We start from the raw sequence: 23,122 nt of genomic DNA, 5'->3' as shown, positions 1-23,122 counted from the left end.
TCCTTCCAGCCCCAGCCCGGGCAACCCAGTTTACCTACCTATCTAGTACTTTGTCAGGGACTTCAGCTTTCAGATGTCAGCAAACATCCGACCTGTCTAGTTTGTATGCGATTTCTTGAGCATGGTTCTGCTCATGCAAATGTTTACCAATCCCCTTGATGTTTTCTGTTCAATTTCAGACGACAGATACCATTGCCTAGCTATCCTACCATGAGAGGCTTTCGCCTTCATAGACTATCAGCCAATTTCCGTCAAGTTATTCTTCGCGGGAATTTGCGCTTCCCACCACGTCGAGAAATCAGTGTCAGCCGTAATATGGAGTCCGACACTGCCAAAAAGGCTGCTGGTGCATACTTCGAGTACAAACCTCTTGAGGACGTGGAAAGGCTTGAGCGGTATCGTTCGGGAGGCTACCACCCTGTAGCAATTGGTGACCACCTCCATGGCCGTTACCGCATTGTGCATAAATTGGGCTTTGGTGGCTACTCAACAATTTGGCTTGCACGAGACGAGGAAATCGGCCGGTATGTTGCTATGAAGATTTCAACCGCTGATAGCAACTCCCACGAGTGTAACATACTTCGTCATCTCGGCTCTGTAGGTATGCCGAACGACAAGCATCCCGGCAAAGCTAGCATTCCTCAGATATTGGATGAGTTTGATATCAAGGGCCCGAACGGGGAACATCGATGCATCGTCACTAGTCCTGCGAGCACCAGCCTATCCGATGCTAGAGAGGCGTCCTATACTAGGCTTTTTCAACTGCCTGTGGCACGAGCTATCATTGCTCAGCTCATTCAAGCTGTGGCCTTTTTACATTCTCGAGGTATCGTTCATGCTGGTATGTTATCTCGGTGAGAGCGTTGATGTTTATATGTACTGATTGTTTACCTGGAACCAGACATCTACATCGGTAACATCTTATTTCGCCTCCCTCAGACCCTGGATAGCATTTTGCCAGAGGAGATCTATTCACAGTATGGCCAGCCGCATTGTGAGCCTGCTCTACGGTTGGATAAACAAGCCCTCTCCAAAGGTGTCCCAGAATATGGTATTCGGCCAGTATGGCTAGGCAAAGATAGCGAGCTCATCCCTTTATCTGAAGCCAACATTATTATTACTGATTTTGGGGAATCGTTCTTGCCATCTACCACGCAACGACACTACTCAAATACTCCTGCTCTTTCAGCCCCCCCTGAGATCCGGTTCTCACCTGAGATGCCTCTCTCATTTCCCATTGACATTTGGAGTCTTGCCTGCGCCATATGGAGTATCATGGGCACACGGCCGCCTTTTGAGGGGCTTGCTCCGACTCCTGACTGGATGACAATAGAACATGTTACTCTTCTTGGCAGACTGCCGCCGGAGTGGTGGGAAAAGTGGGATGTACGCTTACAATGGTTCAATGAAGATGGGACAAGAAATCACGAGGAGTTAGGGAGACCATGGGCAGAGCGGTTTGAAAAATTTGTGCAGGAGCCCAGGCGGAAATGTGGCATGGAGGAGCTTGGTGATGAAGAGAAATATGCTCTGCTTGGCATGCTAAAAGCCATGCTGATGTTTAGACCCGAGGAGAGGTTAACTGCTGCCGAAGTCCTGGAATCCAAATGGATGAAGGAGTGGGGGTTTCCGGAGCTTGAAAGGATGTTGCAAACATGATGGCAAAGGGAGATCACATGAATAAGAAGTGATACAGCTAAATCTGAGGATTCAGCTACATGAACCGGGCTATATTGATCGAGAACCTTTCGCGAAGATTTGAGAGCGGTGATCCAGCAAGGGTCAAGGACTCAGCATGTGAGCACGCAGTTCCCCCCAAGACTAATTGACCGCTTTTAGGACAGCCCAATATGGCTTTTTGGAATAAAAAGAGCTTGATGGATGTATATTGCTGAGTCCATAGTGGACTGCATGGGGATTCTGGTTAACCCTTCTAAGTTGTCTGGTGGCTCTGGGCATACACTTTGAGGTTATATCGCAGAAGGTGGTTATGGCGTTGATGATCTTGTGGTTCAGTAAGGAAAGAATAATCATCAACGATTGATAGTATCTTGGCTATCCATGTGTAATTATGCACCAGCCCAGATACCTATATAGCCAATAAATCATCGACTGTGTACATACGATGCGCTTTAAGGCTGAAGCTTTCGGGGGTTTTGCTGTCGAGGGAAGAGCGCTAGTCCGTTTTGGGGTTGACAGATTCTGCAGTACTGAAGAGGAAGTGTTACAAAGTGATACAACACCATGATATCATTTACGATTGATCTGAATCAGATCTAAATTAATTAACTTATGAAGGGATCAAATAGGATAAATAAATATCTCTGAACGCTGAGGCTGGACACAAAAGGGGGAGATCTGTAGCACGATACACCATCGTGCATATTACCATACGTTACAATATCAGCGCATACAAAATTCCCAGGGACGGAGCTGCATTACCGTACCGTACACGATATCGATTAGATAAGTGCCGGCCCGTTTCGGTCGACTTCATCGCCTTGTGGTGCCACCGCAGTGGGATTTATTTTTCCTTTTCGCTCCTCCGTGCCTTTGCGTTTCCTCGTCCTCTCCTTATTATCGCTAATTTTCCTTTTTATATACTTAATATCCGATCCTCGCTGTTTATTCCTCATCGCTCTCTTTGACTGCATTTCCAGGTGTCTGACCAGCAACTCCTCTGCTGGTCGTGCCTGCGCTCTGCTCCCAGGATCTCTCCCCTGATCGCGACGGTCCGCTTTCGAAAACGATCCGGTCGTTCCACCATCTGCCGCCATCCTATCGTCACATTCATTCCCTCGACTCTGTTCTTATCAGACCGTCCTAATCACCTTGTCGTTCCCTATATTTTCTTCTTCTTCCGCCTCGACTTGTTCGCGTGTTATCCTCGCCTTGCGCAGGGCGAATCATAAAACAACTCCGCCAAATCCGTCGAGTTCACCATACTCGAATCAGGCTGATGCGTTAATCCTTTCTACCTGTTCCCCTCTTTTGTCTCGACTTTACAACAACCTAAACCAATTAATACTCTGCCTCGTTCGAGATGGCAGTTAACGGATCGGTCGTCTTTGACGACCTCCCTCCTCTTCCCGCCTACACCCTAACCCCGCGACCACCTCTCCTCTCGCCGATCCCAGATAACATCCTTGCGCTGATTCTGCCTATCGTTGCATACTGGGGTCTGTCTATGATATACCACTTTATCGATGTAAACGACTACTTTCCTCAGTACCGTCTACACACTCCGGCAGAGGTTCTTAAACGGAACCATGTCTCCCGCTTCGATGTCGTCAAGGATGTTGTCCTTCAACAAGTAGTTCAGACTATCGCGGGTATGCTAATGGGATATTTTGACCCGGTTGAATGTGATGGCAAGGAGGAATACGATATTGCCGTTTGGGCCCGCCGTCTCCGCATTCTTCAGAGACTCGTCCCGAGGGTATTGGCCCTTGTTGGCGTCGACGCTTTGGGCCTAGCTAAGAACCTCTCCTCGAATGGTCATACCATGCTTGCTGGAGCTCTGGCGGGCGGAAATTACCCCGGAGCGACTCAGTCGCTTATCTTGGAGAATGGCACTGAATCCGTGGCTCCCGCTTTCACTGGCTGGGAGTTGGCAGCGGCCGGTTTTATCTATTGGTACTTCATTCCGGCCATCCAGTTTGCCTGGGCTGTTTCGGTTGTGGATACTTGGCAGTACTTCCTTCATCGTGCGATGCACCTGAACCGTTGGCTCTATGGTTAGTATTGCATTTCCCCTTGTATCAACGACGAATTTTCCGAGTTGAATCCTAATGTATCGACAGTCAAGTTCCACTCCCGCCACCACCGCCTGTACGTTCCGTATGCGTTTGGTGCGCTCTACAATCACCCAGTCGAAGGATTTCTTCTTGATACTGCAGGAACTGGAGTGGCATTTTTGACCGCGCGGATGACAAATCGCCAGAGCATTTGGTTCTTCACCTTCTCCACCATCAAGACTGTCGACGACCACTGTGGCTACGCCTTCCCTTGGGATCCTTTGCAACACATTACCTCGAATAATGCTGCTTACCATGACATCCACCACCAGAGTTGGGGAATCAAGACCAACTTCTCTCAGCCTTTCTTCACCATCTGGGATCGATTCCTCGGCACCCAATGGAAAGGCGACGTTAAGCTTCGTTACGAGCGAGCTCGTGAGACTGCCCAGAGACTGGTGGACAATGATCCGACTCAGTCCACTGATGTTACTGCCGACGAGGCATCTGCTGCCAATTCAAGCAATGAAAGCGCAGTGGTGTCACCAGAGGGACCAACGGATTCCAACGCCAGGACCCGCCTGCGAAGAAAGACCGCTACTTTGTCTTCAGATGGGTTCAAGGGCGTGAATCATGGCGTAACTAGTGGTGTCCTTCAAGCCTAAAGCTCCTTCTGAATATCGAAGAATTACAATTGCTTGACTTGTTTTTTCTTCCTTCGCCCCCCTAATATGATCTCTGGGAGCTGCGGGACGTCTCCTGGATACTGAGGGCTTTCTTTCTTGCTGATCAGCAGCTTCATTACATTGTATTAATAATTGAGGACCAACGACCATTCTTCCTGTACAATGACGCTTTACTTCTTCTTTGATAATACTTTCTTTGAAAATTTTGCATGACAATGGGAATTGGATTGATGACTATTGCTTTTTCTACATGTTTTTATTATTCTTTTCGCTTTTGAACATCTCAAGATTGATTCGTCTGGATAGATTTAATATAACATTCTCTATAATTCCACCTAAGCAATTTGTGTATCGTTGACAAAAGAAAAACCCATATTTCTGTTGACATTTCCTAATTCTTATGCCTTTGCACGCGAGGCGGTTTCGATGTCTTGCAAACAAGACTCCATGTAGTATCTCCAGGCCCTGATTCCTTAACCGAGACATCTTCCCACGATCCTTGACTGACATGCGATCCGGGTTGGCCTTCCTCTGGACCAAGGAGATGGCGATAGTCCTCTGCGAACTCTTCGCTATCACCAGCATTCCCAGCCGAGGCAGGTCGCTCGCGCAGCATGTCTTTAACCCCATCTGCGAGTTTATCCAAGGGGCTCCGCTGGCGAATAATGTCTTGCCAGTTGATGTTCTCTCGGGGAGGGAAGTATCCAGCCACAGAGTGTCGTTTTCCTGCGCCCATTGCTGAATAGATCGATGAGCCGATGGGCTTCTTGACAGATAGTGGACTGACATTGGGCAATTCCTTGATCTGGGTAGGCCGTCCAGTGCGGGGAGTGGAATCAGTTGATTTGATCGCTGCGTATTTGGAGATGATGTCGTCCACTGTGTCGCGTTCAGAGTCTCTTGCGGTGCATTCTGTATCCAGTGAGTTGTCGGTTGGGTGTTGGTGTTGATCTTGGTGCTCGTCTTGGTTCGATTGCTGGTTTTCGTTTTCGTTTCCGCCTGTAGACATGAAGACCATTATCGATTGCGTACTCTTCTCTTTCAATCGACTCTTCAGCGACTCGAGATGTCTCGTGTGCTGTCTTCTTCTTTCCTCCTTGTAAGCTTTGACGGCACTTTTTCGCCCTGCTTTCATACCATATGCCATCGTGCTACTGCTGATGAACAGCCCATAAGCGTCGTCTTTATGGGAGTTGATAGCTGCGTCGACGAATGGTAGCAACCTCGGCACTCGATGCTTTGATCTTGTTCTCGTTCGACTTAGCAGCGTGACACGGAGGTTCCGCAGAAACATTGGCTCGGTTGTGACTCGTGTGAGCATGCACGCTTCGCATTTGTTGCTCTGGAACATGGCAGCGCCGATTGGTGGCATAAGGTGTGAGGAGGAAGGCGTCCACCACATGCCCTGCATTGCCTGGAGTGCGCGAACGAGGTTCCTCGCTTCTGGCTCGAGTATATCTGCATACATGTCCATGATGCGTAGGTGCTCGGTGACTTCCTGCTTGATTAGACTGAAAAGATGCCCGATGACATAGATATTGAGATTTCTGTGGGAGTTACAAACGAAAGCAGTCCGATGATGAGGATTGGGAAGTAACCTGAACAGAAAGCTTCTTTGAAGATGAACTGGGAGCGTCTCGATGGCCGATTTGATTCTTTCGTCGACCATTTCCTGGGCTTCCCCGTTTCGCTGTTTGACAAAAAGGGGCGAATCTTCTAGGTCCAGGACCGCTGTTAGCAACTTCAAATCGGCCTTTGTGAGGTCTGTCACCGTCAGAGGATACTTCTGTTTGATTTGGCCGGATATCGAAATCCTTTTTTGGGTTTTGGGAGACAGGGATAATCCCGAGGAGCGTAAGGATTCAATTCCAGTGTAGCTGTCTTTGGGAGATACAGCTGGAGATGGCTTTGGTGGCAATGGAGGGGATGATTTGGGAGGTACTGGAGGACCAACGTCCAGGCTGGATAGACTTGTGGAAGTTCCATAGTCTGTTGATGGTAGCAGGTCTCCCAGTTCGGTATACTGGGAGTCTGTGGAAGAACTTGATTGATGGTCCATTTTGAGGTATCTTCTCTGGTATTGCAATGTAGTTTGGTGTATCAACCAAGGAATATGTAAAGTGATAGAAGCAGAAGGATGAAGTTGGATGAGGGGAGTATGTTGAAGTTGAAGATGATGGACAGTGCACTTTATATTCTTGGACAGGGATGATGGGAACAATGAAGATGGATGAAAATGTCTTGCTTCTTTGTTCCTCTGAACAGTTCTTTGAAGAGCGAATGCCATTGTTGCCTTGGATTCCGTCACGATGAAAAAAGGTATTACCGTTGTCGCCTAAAGATGATTTAAAGATAGTCGACAAAGGGCAATGCATGGAGTAATAGTATAATCATCTAGAAATGTGGTGAAATTATCTGAGCTGCCATGTCAGGTGCACTGATAAAGAATTATAAGTCTGGTATGCCGCTTCTTTTTCTTTATCTCTCTGTTCCTTGATCTCGACACAATGGGTCAAATGGATGGAAGAAACGTAAGACTGACGCTGACAATGATTTTGTTGATTTTGATGTTTCTTTGTCTGTACACTTGATTTTGAAACAGTGTTCCTTGCTGATGCTTGTATAATGGTTCTGGAATATCGCTGACAGGTAGACCCGACTATCTTAGAGACAGTCATGTCGTTGAGTTATGCTCAGAGCCCCTACAGCACTCGAGGAAACTCAGCTCTTCTTCGTATGGCAATGCGGACCCTAGTTATTGGATAGGAGCTTTGGATTTCTGATAACGGAGTTGGAGTGTATAGTAGGTTCACTGTGAATTATAGAAGAGAACCAGCTGGTATCCATTCCCTAAAAGGTTATATTAGATTAACATTGATAGGAAGGGATATGTTTTGGTAAAAGTATCAAACGAGTTACGACATGACATTATCAGTTGTGCTATCGTCGAGCACTTAGCTTAGCGATCTCATATTCGGGATTATGCAATGGTCGTATCAAGGAACCCTCTCCTGTATAGAGACCAGAATTCTCAAGACTCTTTGGCCCGTCGAAAACACAGTTCCACAAGGTGGCCAAGGCAGCGTTGGAGAGAAATTCGACATCGGCTGCTTCTTAATGAGATGCCCTTAGAACTTTTGAGAGTCCCAAAGCTGATATTCCGAGGATGCTGTCAGCCGTTTCAAGAACCCACACTGCTGCAAATATGGAATACCTGAGTATGCCACCCCACTGTCCTGAACGGCATGATATATGGTAGACCTTTGGCACTATGCTGTTGTGTGAAGACAGAAAAGAATCCTCACTGATGCATGGGTAACGAAGCTTTTGAGCACATCCAATATACCATTAGACTGGATTTTTTCAATAAAACGATTTGATGCGATGAGAGGAAAGAAGAAAAAAGAGAAGAGAAGAAGGAAGAGAAAAGGCAGGGGGCAGCCCTCCTTCCAAAAAGAGAAAAGCGTGTTGGTGCCAGATCTCCGAGGCATCAAACTGGTATCAGTGGATCCAACGGCACAAACCCGGGTTTCCGCGATTCGAACACCCACCGAGGCACTGACGACGTTAGCCAAAGTCTTCAGCCAAGAACGAACTCGCTCGTTTGATCATCTCTGATCATCCACGGTCAATTGAGCCACCTGGGTCGCGAGTGGGTGCTGTGTCAAAGACTCAGAGCCAGTCGTGACGCGCGCAGAGAGAGACGCACAAACTCCCTCTGGTAGAATCAAGGGGTAAAAGATAATAATCCCAAATGACGACTGCATTAAATGTGCAGAACCTCATTCCGTCAATTCCAATGAAGCAGGAGTCAGTCCGTGAACAACTGCTGCTGTCTCGTACTTCCCCCGAATTTGCCATCAAATTGAGGCTCCACAGGGATGTCTCAATATGTCATTGCCCCTCCAATATTACAAGTATTGGGGGGAGACTATGCTTCATATCAGGATAGTGGCCTAGCGGAGAGGTCAGTTCAATTCTACTGGTAAAATATCCTGGCGCAATTGCTGATTTACAATATAGGGCGCTGTGGCGATATCGGACGCAGAAAGCCTCGGCCTTTGTGGCTGCAGGAGATTTACATCTGGCCGCTTTCCTGCTGTTCTGCATAGTATTTACTTTATCGCTAGCTCTGCGCTATGTTCAATATGCACGACATAAGAAAGATCGGCGCTTTCCCGACTTTAGTGCCAAACCCGGGCATTCCATTCCTCTGCCATATGCGTTTGTGCAATTGGCTGCTTCTATAACAGCCTGCTGTCTCAGTTGGCTCATGATTAACAACCTAGGTAACTGGAAGCGATCTCTACTGCTGAGCTATATGGTCTTATTAGGAGTCGTGCGATTATGCTGTAGGCCAAGCTACCTTCGATCGCGGGTCTATCACCACATGAACGGAATAGCTATTGTGGCTTTTATACTAGCAATCGTCAAAGACCTGATTCCCATGACGATAGTTGACTCGAAATATCGCCCAGAATCTATAGAGGGCGCCATATTGGTTTCCTTAGCTGGTGTAGTGATAATTACACTCGCCACTCCTCGTCCTCGGGCTCCCTTCATGTTCGATCCAGAGGTTCACGAGCCACCGATGAAAGAAGAAATATCACCAGAGGAAACGTGTTCCTGGTTTTCATACTACTGCTCCTACGAGTGGGTAACGTACGTTATCTTACGGGGATGTCAAAGAGACTTGACTATGGATGATCTTCCTCCTTTGCCCGCATATGACGAACCACGTAAATGGTTACAGAAGATCAAGAAGCAACGCCTCAGAGGTGGCAAGACGTTTCAGACTCTGTGCAGACTGCTCAAAACTGAAATCACGACTATGATGTGCTGGTCCGCAACTACGGCGGTGGTAGAGTACTTTGCACCCTATGCGATGCTGGGATTGTTGGCATACCTGGAAGATCCTAAGAGTGCTATCCTACACCCTGCAATCTGGGTTGCATTGCTTTTCATCGGCCCAATGATGCGGTCGCTTTGTTACCAACAATACATCTTCACAGGCACTCGGCTTCTTGTCCGTGTCAATATCTCGCTCGTCCAGGAGATATATCAGACTGCAATGCGCTCACATTTATATGACGGCTCTATACATCAGGCTCGCATTGAAGAATCACAGTCAGCGGCGCGTTCGACGCAAAAATCAAAAGAAGCACCCAAGTCTAGTCAGGCCAATCTAACAAGCCTGATGTCCTATGATGTTGATGCTATATACAATTCCAGGGACGTTTTTTATGTGGCTGCTGCAGGTCCAATATCTACCACCCTGGCGATGGTATTTCTTTATAAAATGCTTGGCTGGCCCTCACTGTTTGGAGTTCTGGCATTGATTTGCTTAACCCCTCTCCCAGCCCAAGCATCTCGCAAGGTTTCGCGCATCCAAAGATCTGTCATGCGTGCAACAGATGCTAGACTTTCAAAGATTTCCGAATATCTCAATTCGATAAGAACTTTGAAGTACTTTGGATGGGAATCCGCTGCCGTGGATTCAATAAATGAAGCCCGGAGTGTCGAACAGCGCCGTCTCTGGAGTCGGAGCGTTCACGCAGCCGCAATTTCTATGGCAGGGGATCTGCTGCCCTTAGTGAGCTTGTTGGTAATGTTTTCTGTTTATGTTTTCTTTACTCGGCTACCTTTACGGGCCCCTGTCGCATTTACCTCTCTGTCGATTATGGAGACGCTCCGAACACAGTTCGTTTGGCTTTCAAACGTCAGTCGCTTTTCTGCTCAAGGCGCAGAATCTTTGCGCCGTGTGGACCGTTTCTTTGAGACAGCAGAGGAAATCAAACGGCACCCAGAAGGACCGCTCGAACTTAAGCATGCAACTTTCCGACGAACTCCAATTGCTGCATTTAGGCTGCAGGATCTTTCCATCTCATTCAAGCAGAATGCCCTGAACGTCATTTCAGGCCCAACTGGAGGTGGAAAGACATCTTTGCTGTTGTCATTTCTTGGAGAGACTGTGCTGGAATCTGGAAATGCTAGTTGCCCTCGAGACGTAGCCTATGTTCCTCAAACCCCATGGCTTCAAAACGACACAATACGTCAAAATGTCATTTTCTATGGCCCATTCGACGAAGATCGCTACAATACTATCATCGAGGCAAGTGGTCTGCTGCAAGATCTTGAGCAGCTTCCGCTCGGTGACGAGACACTCGTTGGAGAAAAAGGGACATCGCTTTCGGGTGGCCAAAAGCAACGAGTATCTTTGGCAAGAGCTTTGTATTCCAAGTCTTCAACCTTGCTGTTAGATGATGTCTTTTCAGCACTTGATACGCACACCACGACACTTGTCTACGAGAAATGCTTCCGCAGTGGTCTCCTAGCCGATAGGACTGTGGTTCTTGTCACGCACTTTTCGGCTGCTTTGCAGGACGCCGAACTGATCGTTCGCTTAGAAAATGGGAGAGCTTCTATCAAAACACCGCGCGATAGTGGACGAACTTCCCAGCAACCCGCAACTCCAGTTTCTGAGCAAATTGACCCGAATGCAACACCTTTGGATAATTCACAAGTGTTAGCCGAAGGTTCCCACTCACAAGCTCCAGCAATTGCCAATCCTGCATCTCAGGTACAAGATGCTGTTCAATCGGGTCGCATAGCCAAAGAAACATCTGCTACTGGTCGCATACCTCGCACGCTTTGTAAGTTCCATTGCCCAGATTTTTCATAAACTGCCGCTAATGACATTCTTGCAATCTAGTCTTCCAATATATGGTCTTGTTTGGCGGGATATCCTACGCCTCTATAGCGATTCTGGCTACACTCACAGTGCAATTTGCCTACTTTTCTATCACGTATTGGCTCTCCATTTGGACCGGTGCTTATGATCAACAGGAGCATCCGAACTCAATCTTTTACTTGTCCGTATATGCAGCAGCGATAGCGACTTTCCTTTTACTACAGCTTGCAAATAATTTGATCTACCAATATGGAAGCTGGGTAGCGGCCAAGAAGATGCATGCAAAATTGGTGAAGGCGATCATGTTTGCTCCGATATCCTGGTTTGACGAGAATCCCATTGGGCGTGCTATCAACCGATTTGGAAACGACACTCGCTCATTGGACACAGTCCTGATTGACTGGCTGCGGATGTCAATTGAAAACGGACTTCGCTTTTTGCTTCGCATCGCAAGCATTGCCTCCATAATGCCTATATTTGCACTTCCGGCTGCCGTGATCTGTACCGCTGGATTTATTATTGGAGAAATGTACACCCGCGCCCAAGTATCGATTAAGCGATTATGCTCTATCAACTACTCTCCAGTGTTTTCTCATTTCACGGACTCCATTGCTGGGATGACTGTTATCCGAGCTCGACACGGGATGGATGATGTTTTCAGAGATCTGCTAGCGGACAAATTGGCTACACATGCTCGCTCAGCCGAGGCACAGTATAATTGCAATCGCTGGGTTTCTGTCCGGTCTGATTGTTGTGCTGCTTTTGTTGCTGCTGCTGCCGGATGTGTAGCATACTTCCAGTCGGGATCGGCAGGTCTTGTTGGATTCTCCCTGACAAACGCGATTGGCTTGAGCACAACCATTTTGACACTGGTGCGCACAATGAACGAGCTCGAAGTCGAACTGAACTCCTACCAAAGAATGCGCGAATATGCCGATATTGAGCCTGAGGAATCATTAAGCGAGGAGAAACGGGCAAAGGCCCAGGCTTTGCCAGCTAGCTGGCCAACATCTGGACGTGTGGAATTCCAGAATGTCACCGCCCGATATCATGAAGATGGCCCAAATGTCTTGCGAGATGTGTCATTTGTCGCTAACCCCGGCGAACGAATTGGTATCGTTGGTCGGACGGGTAGTGGTAAGAGTACTCTTGGGCTATCCTTGCTTCGATTTGTTGAGATTTCTGGGGGAGATATAATGATCGACGGGGTTAATATTAACCAGATCTTGCTAAACCGTCTCCGAACGAGTGTGACTCTTATTCCTCAAGAGCCTGTACTCTTCTCTGGGACGGTGCAGTCAAATCTCGATCCATTCGGCCAGTCAAGTGACACCGAACTCCGCTCTGCTCTTTCTGCTTGCACTACGATCCAGGTTCCCGGTAGCGAAGTGGAAGGGCAGCCAACCGGCCAAGCCTCTCACTCTCTCAGCCTAGATACCCCTGTTGCAGCGAACGGAGAGAACTTTAGTCAAGGGCAAAGACAGGTTCTCGGCTTGGCGAGGGCATTATGTCGCCGGTCGAAGGTTGTGCTGCTCGACGAAGCCACTGCTTCTGTGGACCATGAAACTGATATGCACATGCAACGACTTTTGCGATATATGTTTCCTGAGGCTACTATTATAGCGATTGCTCATCGCCTACGGACAATCATGGATTATGACCGTGTGCTTGTCATGGCAGATGGCGAAATTATAGAGTAAGTCGTGACTTGAACAAAATGCATCTGATAATTCGGAGCGGAGTACTTACAATTTAATAGGAATGATTCCCCAGCAAACTTGATAGAGAAAAGAGGTATGTTCTGGGACATGCTACGGAATACTGGAGAATACGATGAACTGGTCCAACTTGTTCAATGATTACGCATTTTATTAGAGTCATATTTGATGATGTTGATGTTTTACGTCCTGCATTTGGTTATTTGATATGAATGATGAATATATTGTTTTTGCATACACCCATATCTTCGTTGCCAATGACTTTATTTATGGCTTAGGATTGATATAAGGGGCTAGACACTATTTGAGGGCCCTCTTGTTTTGCCTACTATTTATTATGATCGAGTAGCATTTCTACGTGCCTCTCCCTGTGGTATCAGCGGAGGCTGTGGGTTCCAAAACCAGGCTATTAGGCAAATCAGTAGCCAACCTCTGGCTTTGAACGTTCCACGAGTTTGAAACCATGACTTACAGAGAAGAGGGCTGATGTTAACCATTAGTTAGAGCAGCCATGGATCCTCGAGAAGCTGTTTGGCAGTTTTGCGCTCATCTGGCAGCCACCTGAGCATGGAACTGATGAATCGGATAAATGCTTCTTTTTCTGTTCCAGAGAGGCGTTTCTCTAGGCTGTCGAGTGAGACTGCTGGCACGACTGCTTCTTCATGGGCAATCCAGTTGCCTGAATATGTTAGCCTCAGAGCTTTTCAAGGTCACGCCACGTCGAAAGAAAAAATGCGAGGGTCAAGACTAGGCTAAGTGTTAGCCTAGAGGAAGTTGCCACTTACCACTAGAGTCAAAACACTGCTGCGCCGTCTCACTGCGTCTGACAAATTCACCTGGAGGTGGACCAATCAAGGCGACCATGAGAGCAAGATGTTTGAACGGGTCATGACCGCCTTTGCTATCGAATATATCCCCAAAGAGATGTTCGCCTTCGAAAAGATCCCACATCTTCCAAGCTGTCAGCGCGGCAATAACATAAGGAACAATAGTATAGCGCCTACTAGACCTGCCAGATTCCAAATATCGACGGCACCTCCCCACGGCATCTCGAATATAACTTCCGGGGCCCTGTAAATATGCGGCTGGACGAACGGGCCAGACTCTTGTATCTTTCCAATACGTGCTTCGCCAAAATCACATAAGACCAGGAGTCCGTACTTGCTAGCGGTAGGTCGGCGGAATTTTCGGCTCTTGTAAATGGTACGTGAAGGGTTGATTGTCTTCTGGGGACTGGGAATTTCAGCTTCTGCTTTTGCGAAATCCGCCAGCATGGTGTCGTCGCCTATGCTGAGCATTATGTTGTCGGTCTTGAGATCTGCCTCTGATTAGTGATAGATTCAAGCTTTACGGAGGCAAGAATGAGTACCCGTGTGAACAATCCCAACCTCAGTGTGTAGAAAGTCAAGGACCGTTAGCAGTAGGCTCATTGTCATTTTAAGGATTTCCAGATTAAACGGCCTCGAGTTCAGTCCCATCATCTCAAGAAGCGTCATGTGCATTGGCTGCAATACAAGGCAGCTGTGTTTCCCAACAACTCCATCAATATGAAAGGTATCGTAAAGCTCACGAATGAGTGCTTGGCCCGGGTGCATGGAATCTGTTTGCCCAAGATGCTGCGCAAGACGCTCGTAGATCTTGAGCTCGCGGTCTGTTGCAGTGGGATGCTCTGGCAGCGCAGTCGACACCTTTAATACTTTATATTTACTGTCCCTAACATGGATAGAAACTTGTTAGGACGATATTGCTGGCTGATCGCAGTCAAGAAACGCACTGGAGATCCCGACATAGCCAACTTATTGAATACGCCCCATAGCCGAGCTTGCCCGCGATCTGATATCTGGCATTATACACGTCCCCGATCCTGACTGGATGGTAATCGTCAGGTTTATAATAGGGCAAGGTTTCTTCCTCGATTGACGTTTCTATTGATGGGGCAATCGATGAGAAGCTGGATCTATATCTCGTGGATGGTAGCTTCCATTGAAGGGCATTTCTGCAAGTGGTCGAGCGGCCTGGCCACCTTTTTACTGAAAGACCTGATTTCAGCATCGCCTGCATAGGATGATGATCAAAGAAAGAAGGCAATCACGAACAGAGTCGCAGAGTTGCAGAGCCACGTGATGTCGACGAAGGGAGGGCAGCGGGCTCCCTTTTCGGCTTAGTGCTTACCGAACTGGGTGGAAGAAGCTAACCGTATTGGGAATGATGGTCGGCGATCATTGATGCGACTATATTCCCATCTCGCGATGCGATTGGCCCATATTTACATCCAGATATCGTCCTCTCACTCTTGGATGTGTTGGAGGAAGATCTGTTGGTTTTTGGCCTTGATTACGCGGTATTTGTCTCATTAGTGAGTCATGTCATGATTCAATTCAAGTTTTGGCCCCGGGACCGACCAGGATGAGTACGTGTGCGAAGTGGCCTAGATAAGACCAGAAATATAGGGACTGAAAAGGTATATAAGCCCCCTCCTTCACTGAGTATCTATCCTTCTTCAAAGCTATTCTCAAACAGATTCCATTTACCACAAGCCTTAAACATCTATTCATTGAAGATGAATCCCGTCAACACCAAACCCTACACCCTCCCATCTGATGCCGTCTGGCTCAGTGAGTATTTCTCTTCTCCATCTTGCAATGATTCTTCTAACTCTCCTCTCAACAGTCACCGGCTGCTCTTCAGGCATCGGCCGCGAACTAGCCACCCTCGTCGCATCCAAACCCAACCAGCGCCTAATCGCCACAGCCCGCAACCCATCTACCCTCTCCTACCTCCCCGAGAGCCCCAATGTCCTCAAACTAGCACTCGACGTGACATCCTCCAGCTCCGTGGACTCCGCATTCACCGCAGCTACTCAACATTTCGGAAAAACCATCGACATCGTAGTCAACAACGCCGGGTACTCACTCTCCGGCGATACTGAGTCCGCAACAGAGGACGAAACGCACAAGGAGATGGAGACGCTGTTTTTCGGGACCGCGCGGGTCACGACCCGTGCTATTGGGTTCATGCGTGAGGGCCGGCCTGGGGGTGTCATTTTTAACATCTCCTCGTTGGCGGGGCTGTGTGCGTTCCCTGGTCATGCGTATTACCATGCCGGCAAGTTTGCGGTGGAGGGGTGGTCGGAGTCTGTGGCGAGAGAGATGCACCCGGATTGGAATAGTGAGTTGTTCTTACCCTGAAGAAGTAATCATAGCTAACTGTTAAAGTCAACTTCTGCATCATCGAGCCAAGCGGCGTCAAGACCAACTTCGAGGGCCACAGTAAGGCACGTACGCAACCTCACCCTGCCTATGCCGGGGAAGACATGCCCGCGCGCAAGCTCGAGGCGTATGTGGAAAAGGGCATCAAGGCCGGTGCGGGTGCGGGGATGATTGAACCTGCTGCTGTTGCAGAGGCGATTTTCAACATTGCCAGTCGGGGGGAATGTGTGCCGCTGCGTGTTCCGTTGGGTGGGATTGCGTGGACGATGGCAAAGGCGAAGTTTGAGGGTGCGTTGGGGAGTCTTGAGAAGGTGAAGGAGTTGAGCTTTTTGGGGAAGAATGCCTAGGATGGATTTTAGATTGCAGTTGTGGCGGACTGAGCATATTACGAGTTATAAGAACAGTGTTTATTACTGAAGACAATTCAATTAAGACGGTGCTCAGCTACTCATAGCTATATCTAATATTCGAGATTATAAGCCAGTCTCAAGCGTGGGGGACTAGCTGGTGCTCCTGCGGCCACTTGGTGATAGTAGTCTCATTACCCGTCAAGGTGAAAGACAGCACGACAGACCGCTCATTGTTCAAAGCCAGTTCATACTTTCCAGGGTAGAGAATGCGGTTACCCGACTCGTCAGTACGCGCCAGACTGTCTGGTGTAACAGGGAAGGTCATGGTAGTGGATGAGCCCGGTTGCAGGGTTGCCAGTCGGTCGAAGCCCACCAGCCACTTGTTCGGATGCGGGGCCGGACCGGCGGTTGTGTTTGCAAATGCCAGGGCCGTGTAGTCCGATGCAGTCTTGCCTGTGTTTGTGATCTGGACTGTGAAATTGAGGAATGGCACCTGCTCGATGTGAGCGTAGTCGGGGTGCGGTTTTGTCAGGAGATCATCGATTTTGTATGACGCTCCACTCTTTGTTTTGCCAGACTGAGAAGCATTGAAGGATGTGTAGAAGAGACCGTGGCCGAACTCATACACCGGTGTTCCTGTGTACCAAATGTAGGTCTGACCGGGCTTGTCTCCGCTGGGACGCATGTTCATATCCATGGGAGACAGCTCATTCAGGTAATCGGCTGGGTACTGTGTCACGACAAGACGGCCGGCAGGGGCTCGCTTCCCGGTGATGATGTCGAGCAAGGCTTGACCACCCGACTGTCCTGGGTATCCTCCCCAGATCAGTGAATTGACATTCTTGTTGGATTTCAGCGACGAAGAGTCGACCTGCCCACCGCCCATCTGCAGAACGATCAGTGGCTTGCCGAGTTTGCTCAGCTGACCGATGAGATCCAACTGATTACCCGGCCATGTGATGTTGGAACGATCCATAGCCTCTGCTTCAACGGTGTTGTCAATTCCACCGGCGAAGATGATGGCATCTGATTTGTTTGCTGCTGCAATTGCCTCGGAGAAACCGTCTGTGGTCGTCGATGAAATGTTGGTACCAAATGCGTAGTTCACATTGACGCCTGCTGAATGGAATGCATTCAATGGGCTGGAAAGATATGGAGCTGTGCCAGCATAGTTTCCTTGCAATTGGGTTGTGGCATTGGCCCATGGACCGACCAGCGCGACACTACCGGTTGAATTAGAAAGCGGAAGAGTTCCATCGTTTTTAAGCAGGACGATTCCCTCCACAGCAGCCTCGTACGCGATATTCCAAGCGTCGGTTGAGAGGACATCATTCCAGGTCAGGTTCCGATACTCGGAGTCATCGCCATCAAAGTACCCAAGGCGAACCAGATTCGCGTACAAGCGGATCACTCCCTTTTCAATGTCGGAGCGAGACAACAATCCCTCGTCGTAGGATTCGTCAAAGACGTACTGGTAAGTATCTCCACAGTCAATGTCTGTACCCGCTCTGATAGCGGCGGCGGCGGCAGCAGACTCATTGGCAGCATATCCGTGGGGGTTGAAAACGTCGTACACGGCTCCACAGTCACCGGAAACGAAGCCATCTTCGACAAAGTCCCAGGAGTCGCGGAGGAGAGTTTGAAGGAAGAAGGAATTCGCACAGCCGGGAACCCCGTTGACAGCATTGTACGAACACATGAAGCTGTGTACCTTGGCGTCCCTGGACGCGACAAGGAACTGAGGCATGAAGTATTCGGCCAGATCCTGTTGCGTGATGATCATGTCATTGCCCAAACGCGAATGGTTGTTCCAGTTCTCAATATCGTAGCCTGCGTAGTGTTTGGCGTTGGCGACAAGCTTGAGGCGCTCGGGGTCAACCCCGCCTTGGATACCAGTGATGTACTCGTATGCATAAGCCGAACTGAGACAGTAGGCATCTTCGCCTGGGGTTTCCTGGCCACGACCCCATACCGGGTGTCGGAAGCTGTTGATGTTTGGGGAATACACATTCAGTCCATATCTACCGGCATTGTTAAAAGCCCGACCCTGGGTTGAGATGATGGTCGCGATCTGGTTGATCAAGGTCCGGTTCAAGGCGGACATGGTGACAATGGGCATTGGGAAGGAAGTGGCCCAGCTAAATTCGTCCGCAGAGGTGTAGTTGGCTCTGGCCACACCGTGGAGGGCTTCAGTCCATACCTGGTAAGGTGGCAGACCAAGTCTGGGAACACCCGGTGCATTGTTGCCAGTGTTGTTGACCAGCTCCTCGAAGGTGAAGAGGGAGATCAGATCGGCGGCTCGATCATGGGGGTCGGCGGAGGTGTCGCAGACGAGGGTCTTGCTCAACGGTCCATTTTCACAATCGGGAAAGGTAAAATTGATTTTGGCCTGGGAATGATCGCTGAGGGTTGGCTCAGGATCGGTGTTGTAGTCCTTGGCGAAGGAGGCCGGCAGCAATGCCGCCAGAACGGCCAAAAGAGACGCAACAGCAGGCATGGTGGGTGTTGCCTTTTCACGCTTGGTTGAGCTACATCTTTTTTCCACACGTCCAAAGCCTTGCTTTATATCCATTGATGTCCTGGATAATAGCCCAGGATGCTGTACTCGGTCAACAACCGGAGGTCGATGTGGGAGCACCGTTCCTCCATCTCCCCACGTCCAAGAGCCCAAAGCAGCAAGTCCCGCAGTCGATCAGCAGTAAATGCGGGGATTCTCCGGACATTCCACGATGCACGGCCTTGGATTTAGGCTGAATCAATCAGGCTGTGGTTGACTGACTGATGTTCGGGGTTGAAAGTGACCTGGATTCCCGAGAATTGCTCAGCATGGTGCGGGTGAATAGCTGGAGATGTCCGACACACAATGACGAGTGTCCATTCAGCCTGAAAGAGCATGAGGCTATCCACCACTTGATCTTGCATTAGGTTAATTTATTGAACTCATTAATAATTATCTTGTAGATTCCTATTGAATATTTGAAGAATACTACTACACAGCCACTGCATTCCCCAGTCCTAATCAGTATGTACACATCTAATCATATGACAAGCCGCCCAGGGTAAAGCATACCCGTCCCAGGCATGAGCAATTGAGGCGTCGAGTGTCGCGGCCCTGGTGATTCATATTCAACCCCATGGGCTTTACACCACTCCCGGCTCACCCATTGTTTCGCCCATGTCAGATCCTTATGCTCTTCCAGTATACTAAGCACAACGTTCAGCGATGTGTCTTTCTGAGCCGCCAGAGCCATCATCTCCATGAGATTTTTTATCTCCAGGTCCCTTTTAGCAACTTCCTGCCTTATGGTTTCGCCATTGGCCCCACCTATATTCTTTGCCAAACGTAGCTTCGTCCCCCTTTGCTTTTGCCATTCAGGGTAATGCTTCTTTTCCAGTTCCTTGAGCAGTTGCTGGTGTGCGGCTTCTGCTTCTGCTTCGTGTATTTCGGTTTCTTTGTTTTCTTTCTCGGCTTCCTCAAGCTTCTTCCTGGCCTCGGCGACTACTTTAAATGCATCTTCCATTTGTTTGATCGCCTTTTCCTCCTCTTGAAACTCTTCCACCAAGACATTCAGGGTACCACCAGCATGCAGGTATTCAAGTTCCAAGGTATCCAGGCCAGGAGTCTCAAAGTCAACGGTCTTGCCAACCAGATAACTACCTTGTTTACAACCAATATCATAGTACTGGCCGTTTCCCAGTGAATATAACAACACTGAGACGTCATCACGATGCTTGACAGAGCCAGAAGTGCTCCATGGGTCTTCGCTTGCACGGAACTCTATCATGCAGTTGGATGCTCTCCCCGGAGCCAAATGGATTTGTGCGGTTCCGTCAGTTCCTGGGGTCTCTAGCTGGATACCATACCCGGGATCAAATTCATATTTATTTTCCTCATTGTTTTCCGAGGTAAGATTGATCTCTGCGGAGTAGATTGTCAAACCCACCACGGGATATTTGATGCCGAGTTTCAACTGCTTCGGGATCAGTGACGGAATGATCAGTGGTTTCTACTGCAGAGGGTGTCATACCTCTGGCCGAATCCTGTTTCCAGATTCTTTGGGGACTATCATATTCCTCGGGTCTGTGATGGGAACCTGAAACGCTGACAACTTGAATCTTTTGGCCAAAAACTCAAGATCCTCCTCATCATCAGGTATATCTTCATCTTTGATGAAGCGCAAGCGTCTAACCCCCCCTTCATTGCCCGAGGCCTTGGCAGGAGAATCTGATCCGGCAGAACTTGGTCCTGAAATATTTAAAGTTCTATGAGCCTCATACTTGATTCAGTCTATGCTTGATTGGAGGACTCACCCTTTGTGTCCACACAGATCGTATCCAAAGCGACGAACAAAGAATGATCTTTGTCTGGATAGATGCTGAGAATGCTTCGAACAAGATTTGGAATATCAGCATAGCCTGGCAGCTTTCCAATATGATCTATAAGGCTAACAAGCTTTGATTTCTATGTTATAGAAGGTTAGTTTCATAATAGAAGCAATGAGGAGTCAGTTGGCTTTTTTCTCACCTGCATCACACGCCAGTTATAGAAGGATGCAACAGTAGAGCACCACTGAGGAGGACTATAGAAAGAGGACTTAGTTAGATAGGATCATTAGAGGATGATAGGGCACATACTTATTGCAAAGAGTGGTGTCCCCTCCATCTGCGCACCAGCTGATTGTTTGCGTAAATGAGGTCTTTTTCTCCGTATCTTGATGCTTCTCAATCTTCTCATGGCTGACATCTGTATTGGCCTGGAATCCATAACCTGAAAGAGATATATTGGCTGCAGCTTTGAAGCCTGTCATCTTCTCTGACAGAGTCGATCCCGCCACCGAGTCGGATTCCTCCGATGAAAATAACCGACCACCCAGATAGATTTCAGGTGCGAAGAATTTACCTAAAATATTAGAAAATGAAAATTCCCAATAGGGGGAAGGCTTGTTGCATTTGGCTTGACATACCGTATTTCTGGTGGAAATGATCCAGCGCTGCCTGTGTACGTTCTTTTCGAAGCCTTTCAATATCTTCTTCACATTCTGGGCTCAACTCGAGCTGGCCTTCATCCAATTGTAATTTAACCCGCGGATACTTTATCCCCTTCCGCGTTAGCAGCAGGCCCCAGTGATGATTCTGTATACAATGCCACTTACGTTGTACGTAACATGCAGATGCTTCTTATCAGTAGCGTCAGTATGGGCCGTGGCTGTTTTCTCAGTGCTTCTGAAGCCCGCCGATGCACTGCCGGTCACAGGCCCTATTATACCTCCTCTGCATCTTGATTAATGTCTTTTTCTTTATTTCTCCCTTTTAAGTTTGCGACTTACATGCCTGCGCTGACCGCGGTTTCAGTAAAACCACTATCAGCAGATGCCTTTTCTTGCGAATTTTGTGTTTCGAATATTTCTATGTTTGTCTTGTCGTTGATGTGGAATCGGGGGATGCGGAATTGGGTTTCCTGTTCTGATAAGCATTTCTTCTTATACAGGAACGAAGGATCTCACCTCATTGCCATCATTGCCATCATCGCCATCATCAATGGGGTCGCCGGTAGATTCCCCACCGAAAGTGATGTCATAGGCAGCAATTGGTCTTGGTTTAATCGCAAAGGCTGTAAAGCACTTGTTAATCAAGCACATGCCGAAGCGTATAGGTTGAACATACCTGGATAGTAGGCTTTCCTGGACGGAATGGGCTCGGTCACTGATGGAACGATGACGGTTTTGCCATTGGGCAAAGTGACTTCTTTTGGAACCTCTTCGCGGGGATGGACACCACACAGCAGGCTGTTGGTGCGCATGACAATGCCCCAGTGCTTCTCGGACATATCTGCCGGATGCCTAGAGGGCGCATAAGCAGAGGAACAGATGGATGGGTACTGCTAGTCTCTTACACAACTTTTTCCATGCTGGTCGATGCTTGCCAGTCGCGAGAATTATATCTGCTTTTCAATTTCTGGAGCTCAGCATCTTTCAATTCAGGGGTTTCCGACTGAGAAAAGAGTGAATTAGCCACTGCTCCTTGGGTATCAAAGTTGAAAGACAAACAGGTGTGGTATCAACTCCTTTGGCCAGATCCTCCTTGACCCGATCGGGTACGGTGCGCGAGTCGTCGGTTAATCGGCGGTTTTTGATGTAGACATTGATCGTGTCCTATGGAACTGTCAATTGCTGGACTTCATCATTCTGATCCAAGGCTCGAGAGCTGACCTTTCCTGCTTGATCGGTAAGGTCCAAATAGCTTTTCCCCGTTTGGTCGCCATTGACTTCGGCTCCTTCTTTGGTGCAGAAAGACTGCGCAGCGCTGCGGTGCAGGATATCCTAGTCAGCTCCAGATCGCAGCCTCAAGCAAGATATGCGCCTACTAGGATTTGCCCAGAATTCCCTTTTTAATCATGCCATTCCGAAGACTGCTGAGCTTTCCGCTTAGGAAATCTTTCTTCTTGAGCGTGAAGGCGGACGAGCTTTTTGGTTCTTTCGTTGTGTTTTTGTACACCTTATGAAGAGTTACATTAACTTCATCTTCTTTCTCTTTATCTGGTTATATAATCAGTTTAGTATTTTCCTTGTATCCAGTTATAGATATAAGATGAACTTACCAGGCTTTGTTCCTTCAGGTTTCGTTCCATCAGGTTTCGTTCCATCAGGCTTTGTTCCATCAGGCTTTGTTCCATCAGGCTTTGTTCCATCAGGCTTTGTTCCATCAGGCTTTGTTCCATCAGGCTTTGTTCC

At 48.4% G+C, this 23,122-nt stretch overlaps 9 protein-coding genes across 9 annotated transcripts; 4 read left to right on the top strand and 5 right to left on the bottom strand.

Annotated features, from left to right (window-relative positions):
- Positions 1 to 315: 315 nt before the first annotated feature.
- On the top strand, positions 316 to 1,659 carry ASPWEDRAFT_51039 (uncharacterized protein; the record flags this gene model as incomplete). The annotated part of the gene is made up of 2 exons (XM_040837534.1): positions 316 to 841; positions 902 to 1,659. 2 exons carry the CDS (start codon positions 316 to 318, stop codon positions 1,657 to 1,659), a joined length of 1,284 nt encoding a protein of 427 aa, XP_040688427.1.
- Positions 1,660 to 2,462: 803 nt separating this feature from the next.
- On the bottom strand, positions 2,463 to 2,777 carry ASPWEDRAFT_27442 (uncharacterized protein; the record flags this gene model as incomplete). The annotated part of the gene is made up of 1 exon (XM_040832998.1): positions 2,463 to 2,777. The coding sequence occupies one exon, from the start codon at positions 2,775 to 2,777 to the stop codon at positions 2,463 to 2,465; it is 315 nt and encodes a 104-aa protein (XP_040688426.1).
- Positions 2,778 to 3,043: 266 nt separating this feature from the next.
- sur2 (sphingosine hydroxylase) lies at positions 3,044 to 4,402 on the top strand (the record flags this gene model as incomplete). The annotated part of the gene is made up of 2 exons (XM_040830808.1): positions 3,044 to 3,737; positions 3,804 to 4,402. The coding sequence occupies 2 exons, from the start codon at positions 3,044 to 3,046 to the stop codon at positions 4,400 to 4,402; spliced, it is 1,293 nt and encodes a 430-aa protein (XP_040688425.1).
- A 412-nt stretch (positions 4,403 to 4,814) lies between these two features.
- Positions 4,815 to 6,482, bottom strand: ASPWEDRAFT_27440 (uncharacterized protein; the record flags this gene model as incomplete). The annotated part of the gene is made up of 1 exon (XM_040832997.1): positions 4,815 to 6,482. The coding sequence occupies one exon, from the start codon at positions 6,480 to 6,482 to the stop codon at positions 4,815 to 4,817; it is 1,668 nt and encodes a 555-aa protein (XP_040688424.1).
- A 1,822-nt stretch (positions 6,483 to 8,304) lies between these two features.
- On the top strand, positions 8,305 to 12,973 carry ASPWEDRAFT_27439 (putative ABC multidrug transporter; the record flags this gene model as incomplete). Its single annotated transcript, XM_040832996.1, has 4 exons — positions 8,305 to 8,390; positions 8,447 to 11,076; positions 11,136 to 12,810; positions 12,874 to 12,973. The coding sequence occupies 4 exons, from the start codon at positions 8,305 to 8,307 to the stop codon at positions 12,971 to 12,973; spliced, it is 4,491 nt and encodes a 1,496-aa protein (XP_040688423.1).
- A 13-nt stretch (positions 12,974 to 12,986) lies between these two features.
- On the bottom strand, positions 12,987 to 14,898 carry ASPWEDRAFT_39828 (putative protein kinase). The gene is made up of 5 exons (XM_040835194.1): positions 14,607 to 14,898; positions 14,202 to 14,545; positions 13,837 to 14,150; positions 13,618 to 13,783; positions 12,987 to 13,511 (listed from the first exon to the last, which is right to left on the bottom strand). The coding sequence occupies exons 1-5, from the start codon at positions 14,891 to 14,893 to the stop codon at positions 13,333 to 13,335; spliced, it is 1,290 nt and encodes a 429-aa protein (XP_040688422.1). The 5' UTR covers positions 14,894 to 14,898; the 3' UTR covers positions 12,987 to 13,332.
- Positions 14,899 to 15,392: 494 nt separating this feature from the next.
- ASPWEDRAFT_171580 (uncharacterized protein) lies at positions 15,393 to 16,388 on the top strand (the record flags this gene model as incomplete). The annotated part of the gene is made up of 3 exons (XM_040830807.1): positions 15,393 to 15,447; positions 15,503 to 16,000; positions 16,048 to 16,388. The coding sequence occupies 3 exons, from the start codon at positions 15,393 to 15,395 to the stop codon at positions 16,386 to 16,388; spliced, it is 894 nt and encodes a 297-aa protein (XP_040688421.1).
- A 139-nt stretch (positions 16,389 to 16,527) lies between these two features.
- xlnD (beta-xylosidase XylA) lies at positions 16,528 to 18,888 on the bottom strand (the record flags this gene model as incomplete). The annotated part of the gene is made up of 1 exon (XM_040828294.1): positions 16,528 to 18,888. The coding sequence occupies one exon, from the start codon at positions 18,886 to 18,888 to the stop codon at positions 16,528 to 16,530; it is 2,361 nt and encodes a 786-aa protein (XP_040688420.1).
- A 1,759-nt stretch (positions 18,889 to 20,647) lies between these two features.
- On the bottom strand, positions 20,648 to 22,876 carry ASPWEDRAFT_475600 (uncharacterized protein). Its single transcript, XM_040836980.1, has 12 exons — positions 22,756 to 22,876; positions 22,601 to 22,694; positions 22,439 to 22,543; positions 22,285 to 22,382; positions 22,056 to 22,231; positions 21,896 to 22,002; positions 21,719 to 21,849; positions 21,545 to 21,662; positions 21,356 to 21,482; positions 21,027 to 21,291; positions 20,917 to 20,971; positions 20,648 to 20,853 (listed from the first exon to the last, which is right to left on the bottom strand). The coding sequence occupies exons 1-12, from the start codon at positions 22,785 to 22,787 to the stop codon at positions 20,680 to 20,682; spliced, it is 1,482 nt and encodes a 493-aa protein (XP_040688419.1). The 5' UTR covers positions 22,788 to 22,876; the 3' UTR covers positions 20,648 to 20,679.
- Positions 22,877 to 23,122: the final 246 nt, after the last annotated feature.

This window comes from Aspergillus wentii (genome assembly GCF_001890725.1).
Source record: "Aspergillus wentii DTO 134E9 unplaced genomic scaffold ASPWEscaffold_4, whole genome shotgun sequence".
Classification (NCBI taxonomy): Eukaryota; Fungi; Ascomycota; class Eurotiomycetes; order Eurotiales; family Aspergillaceae; genus Aspergillus; species Aspergillus wentii.
Note: the sequence above shows the minus strand (reverse complement) of the source record. Positions and strands in the feature narration are given on the sequence as shown.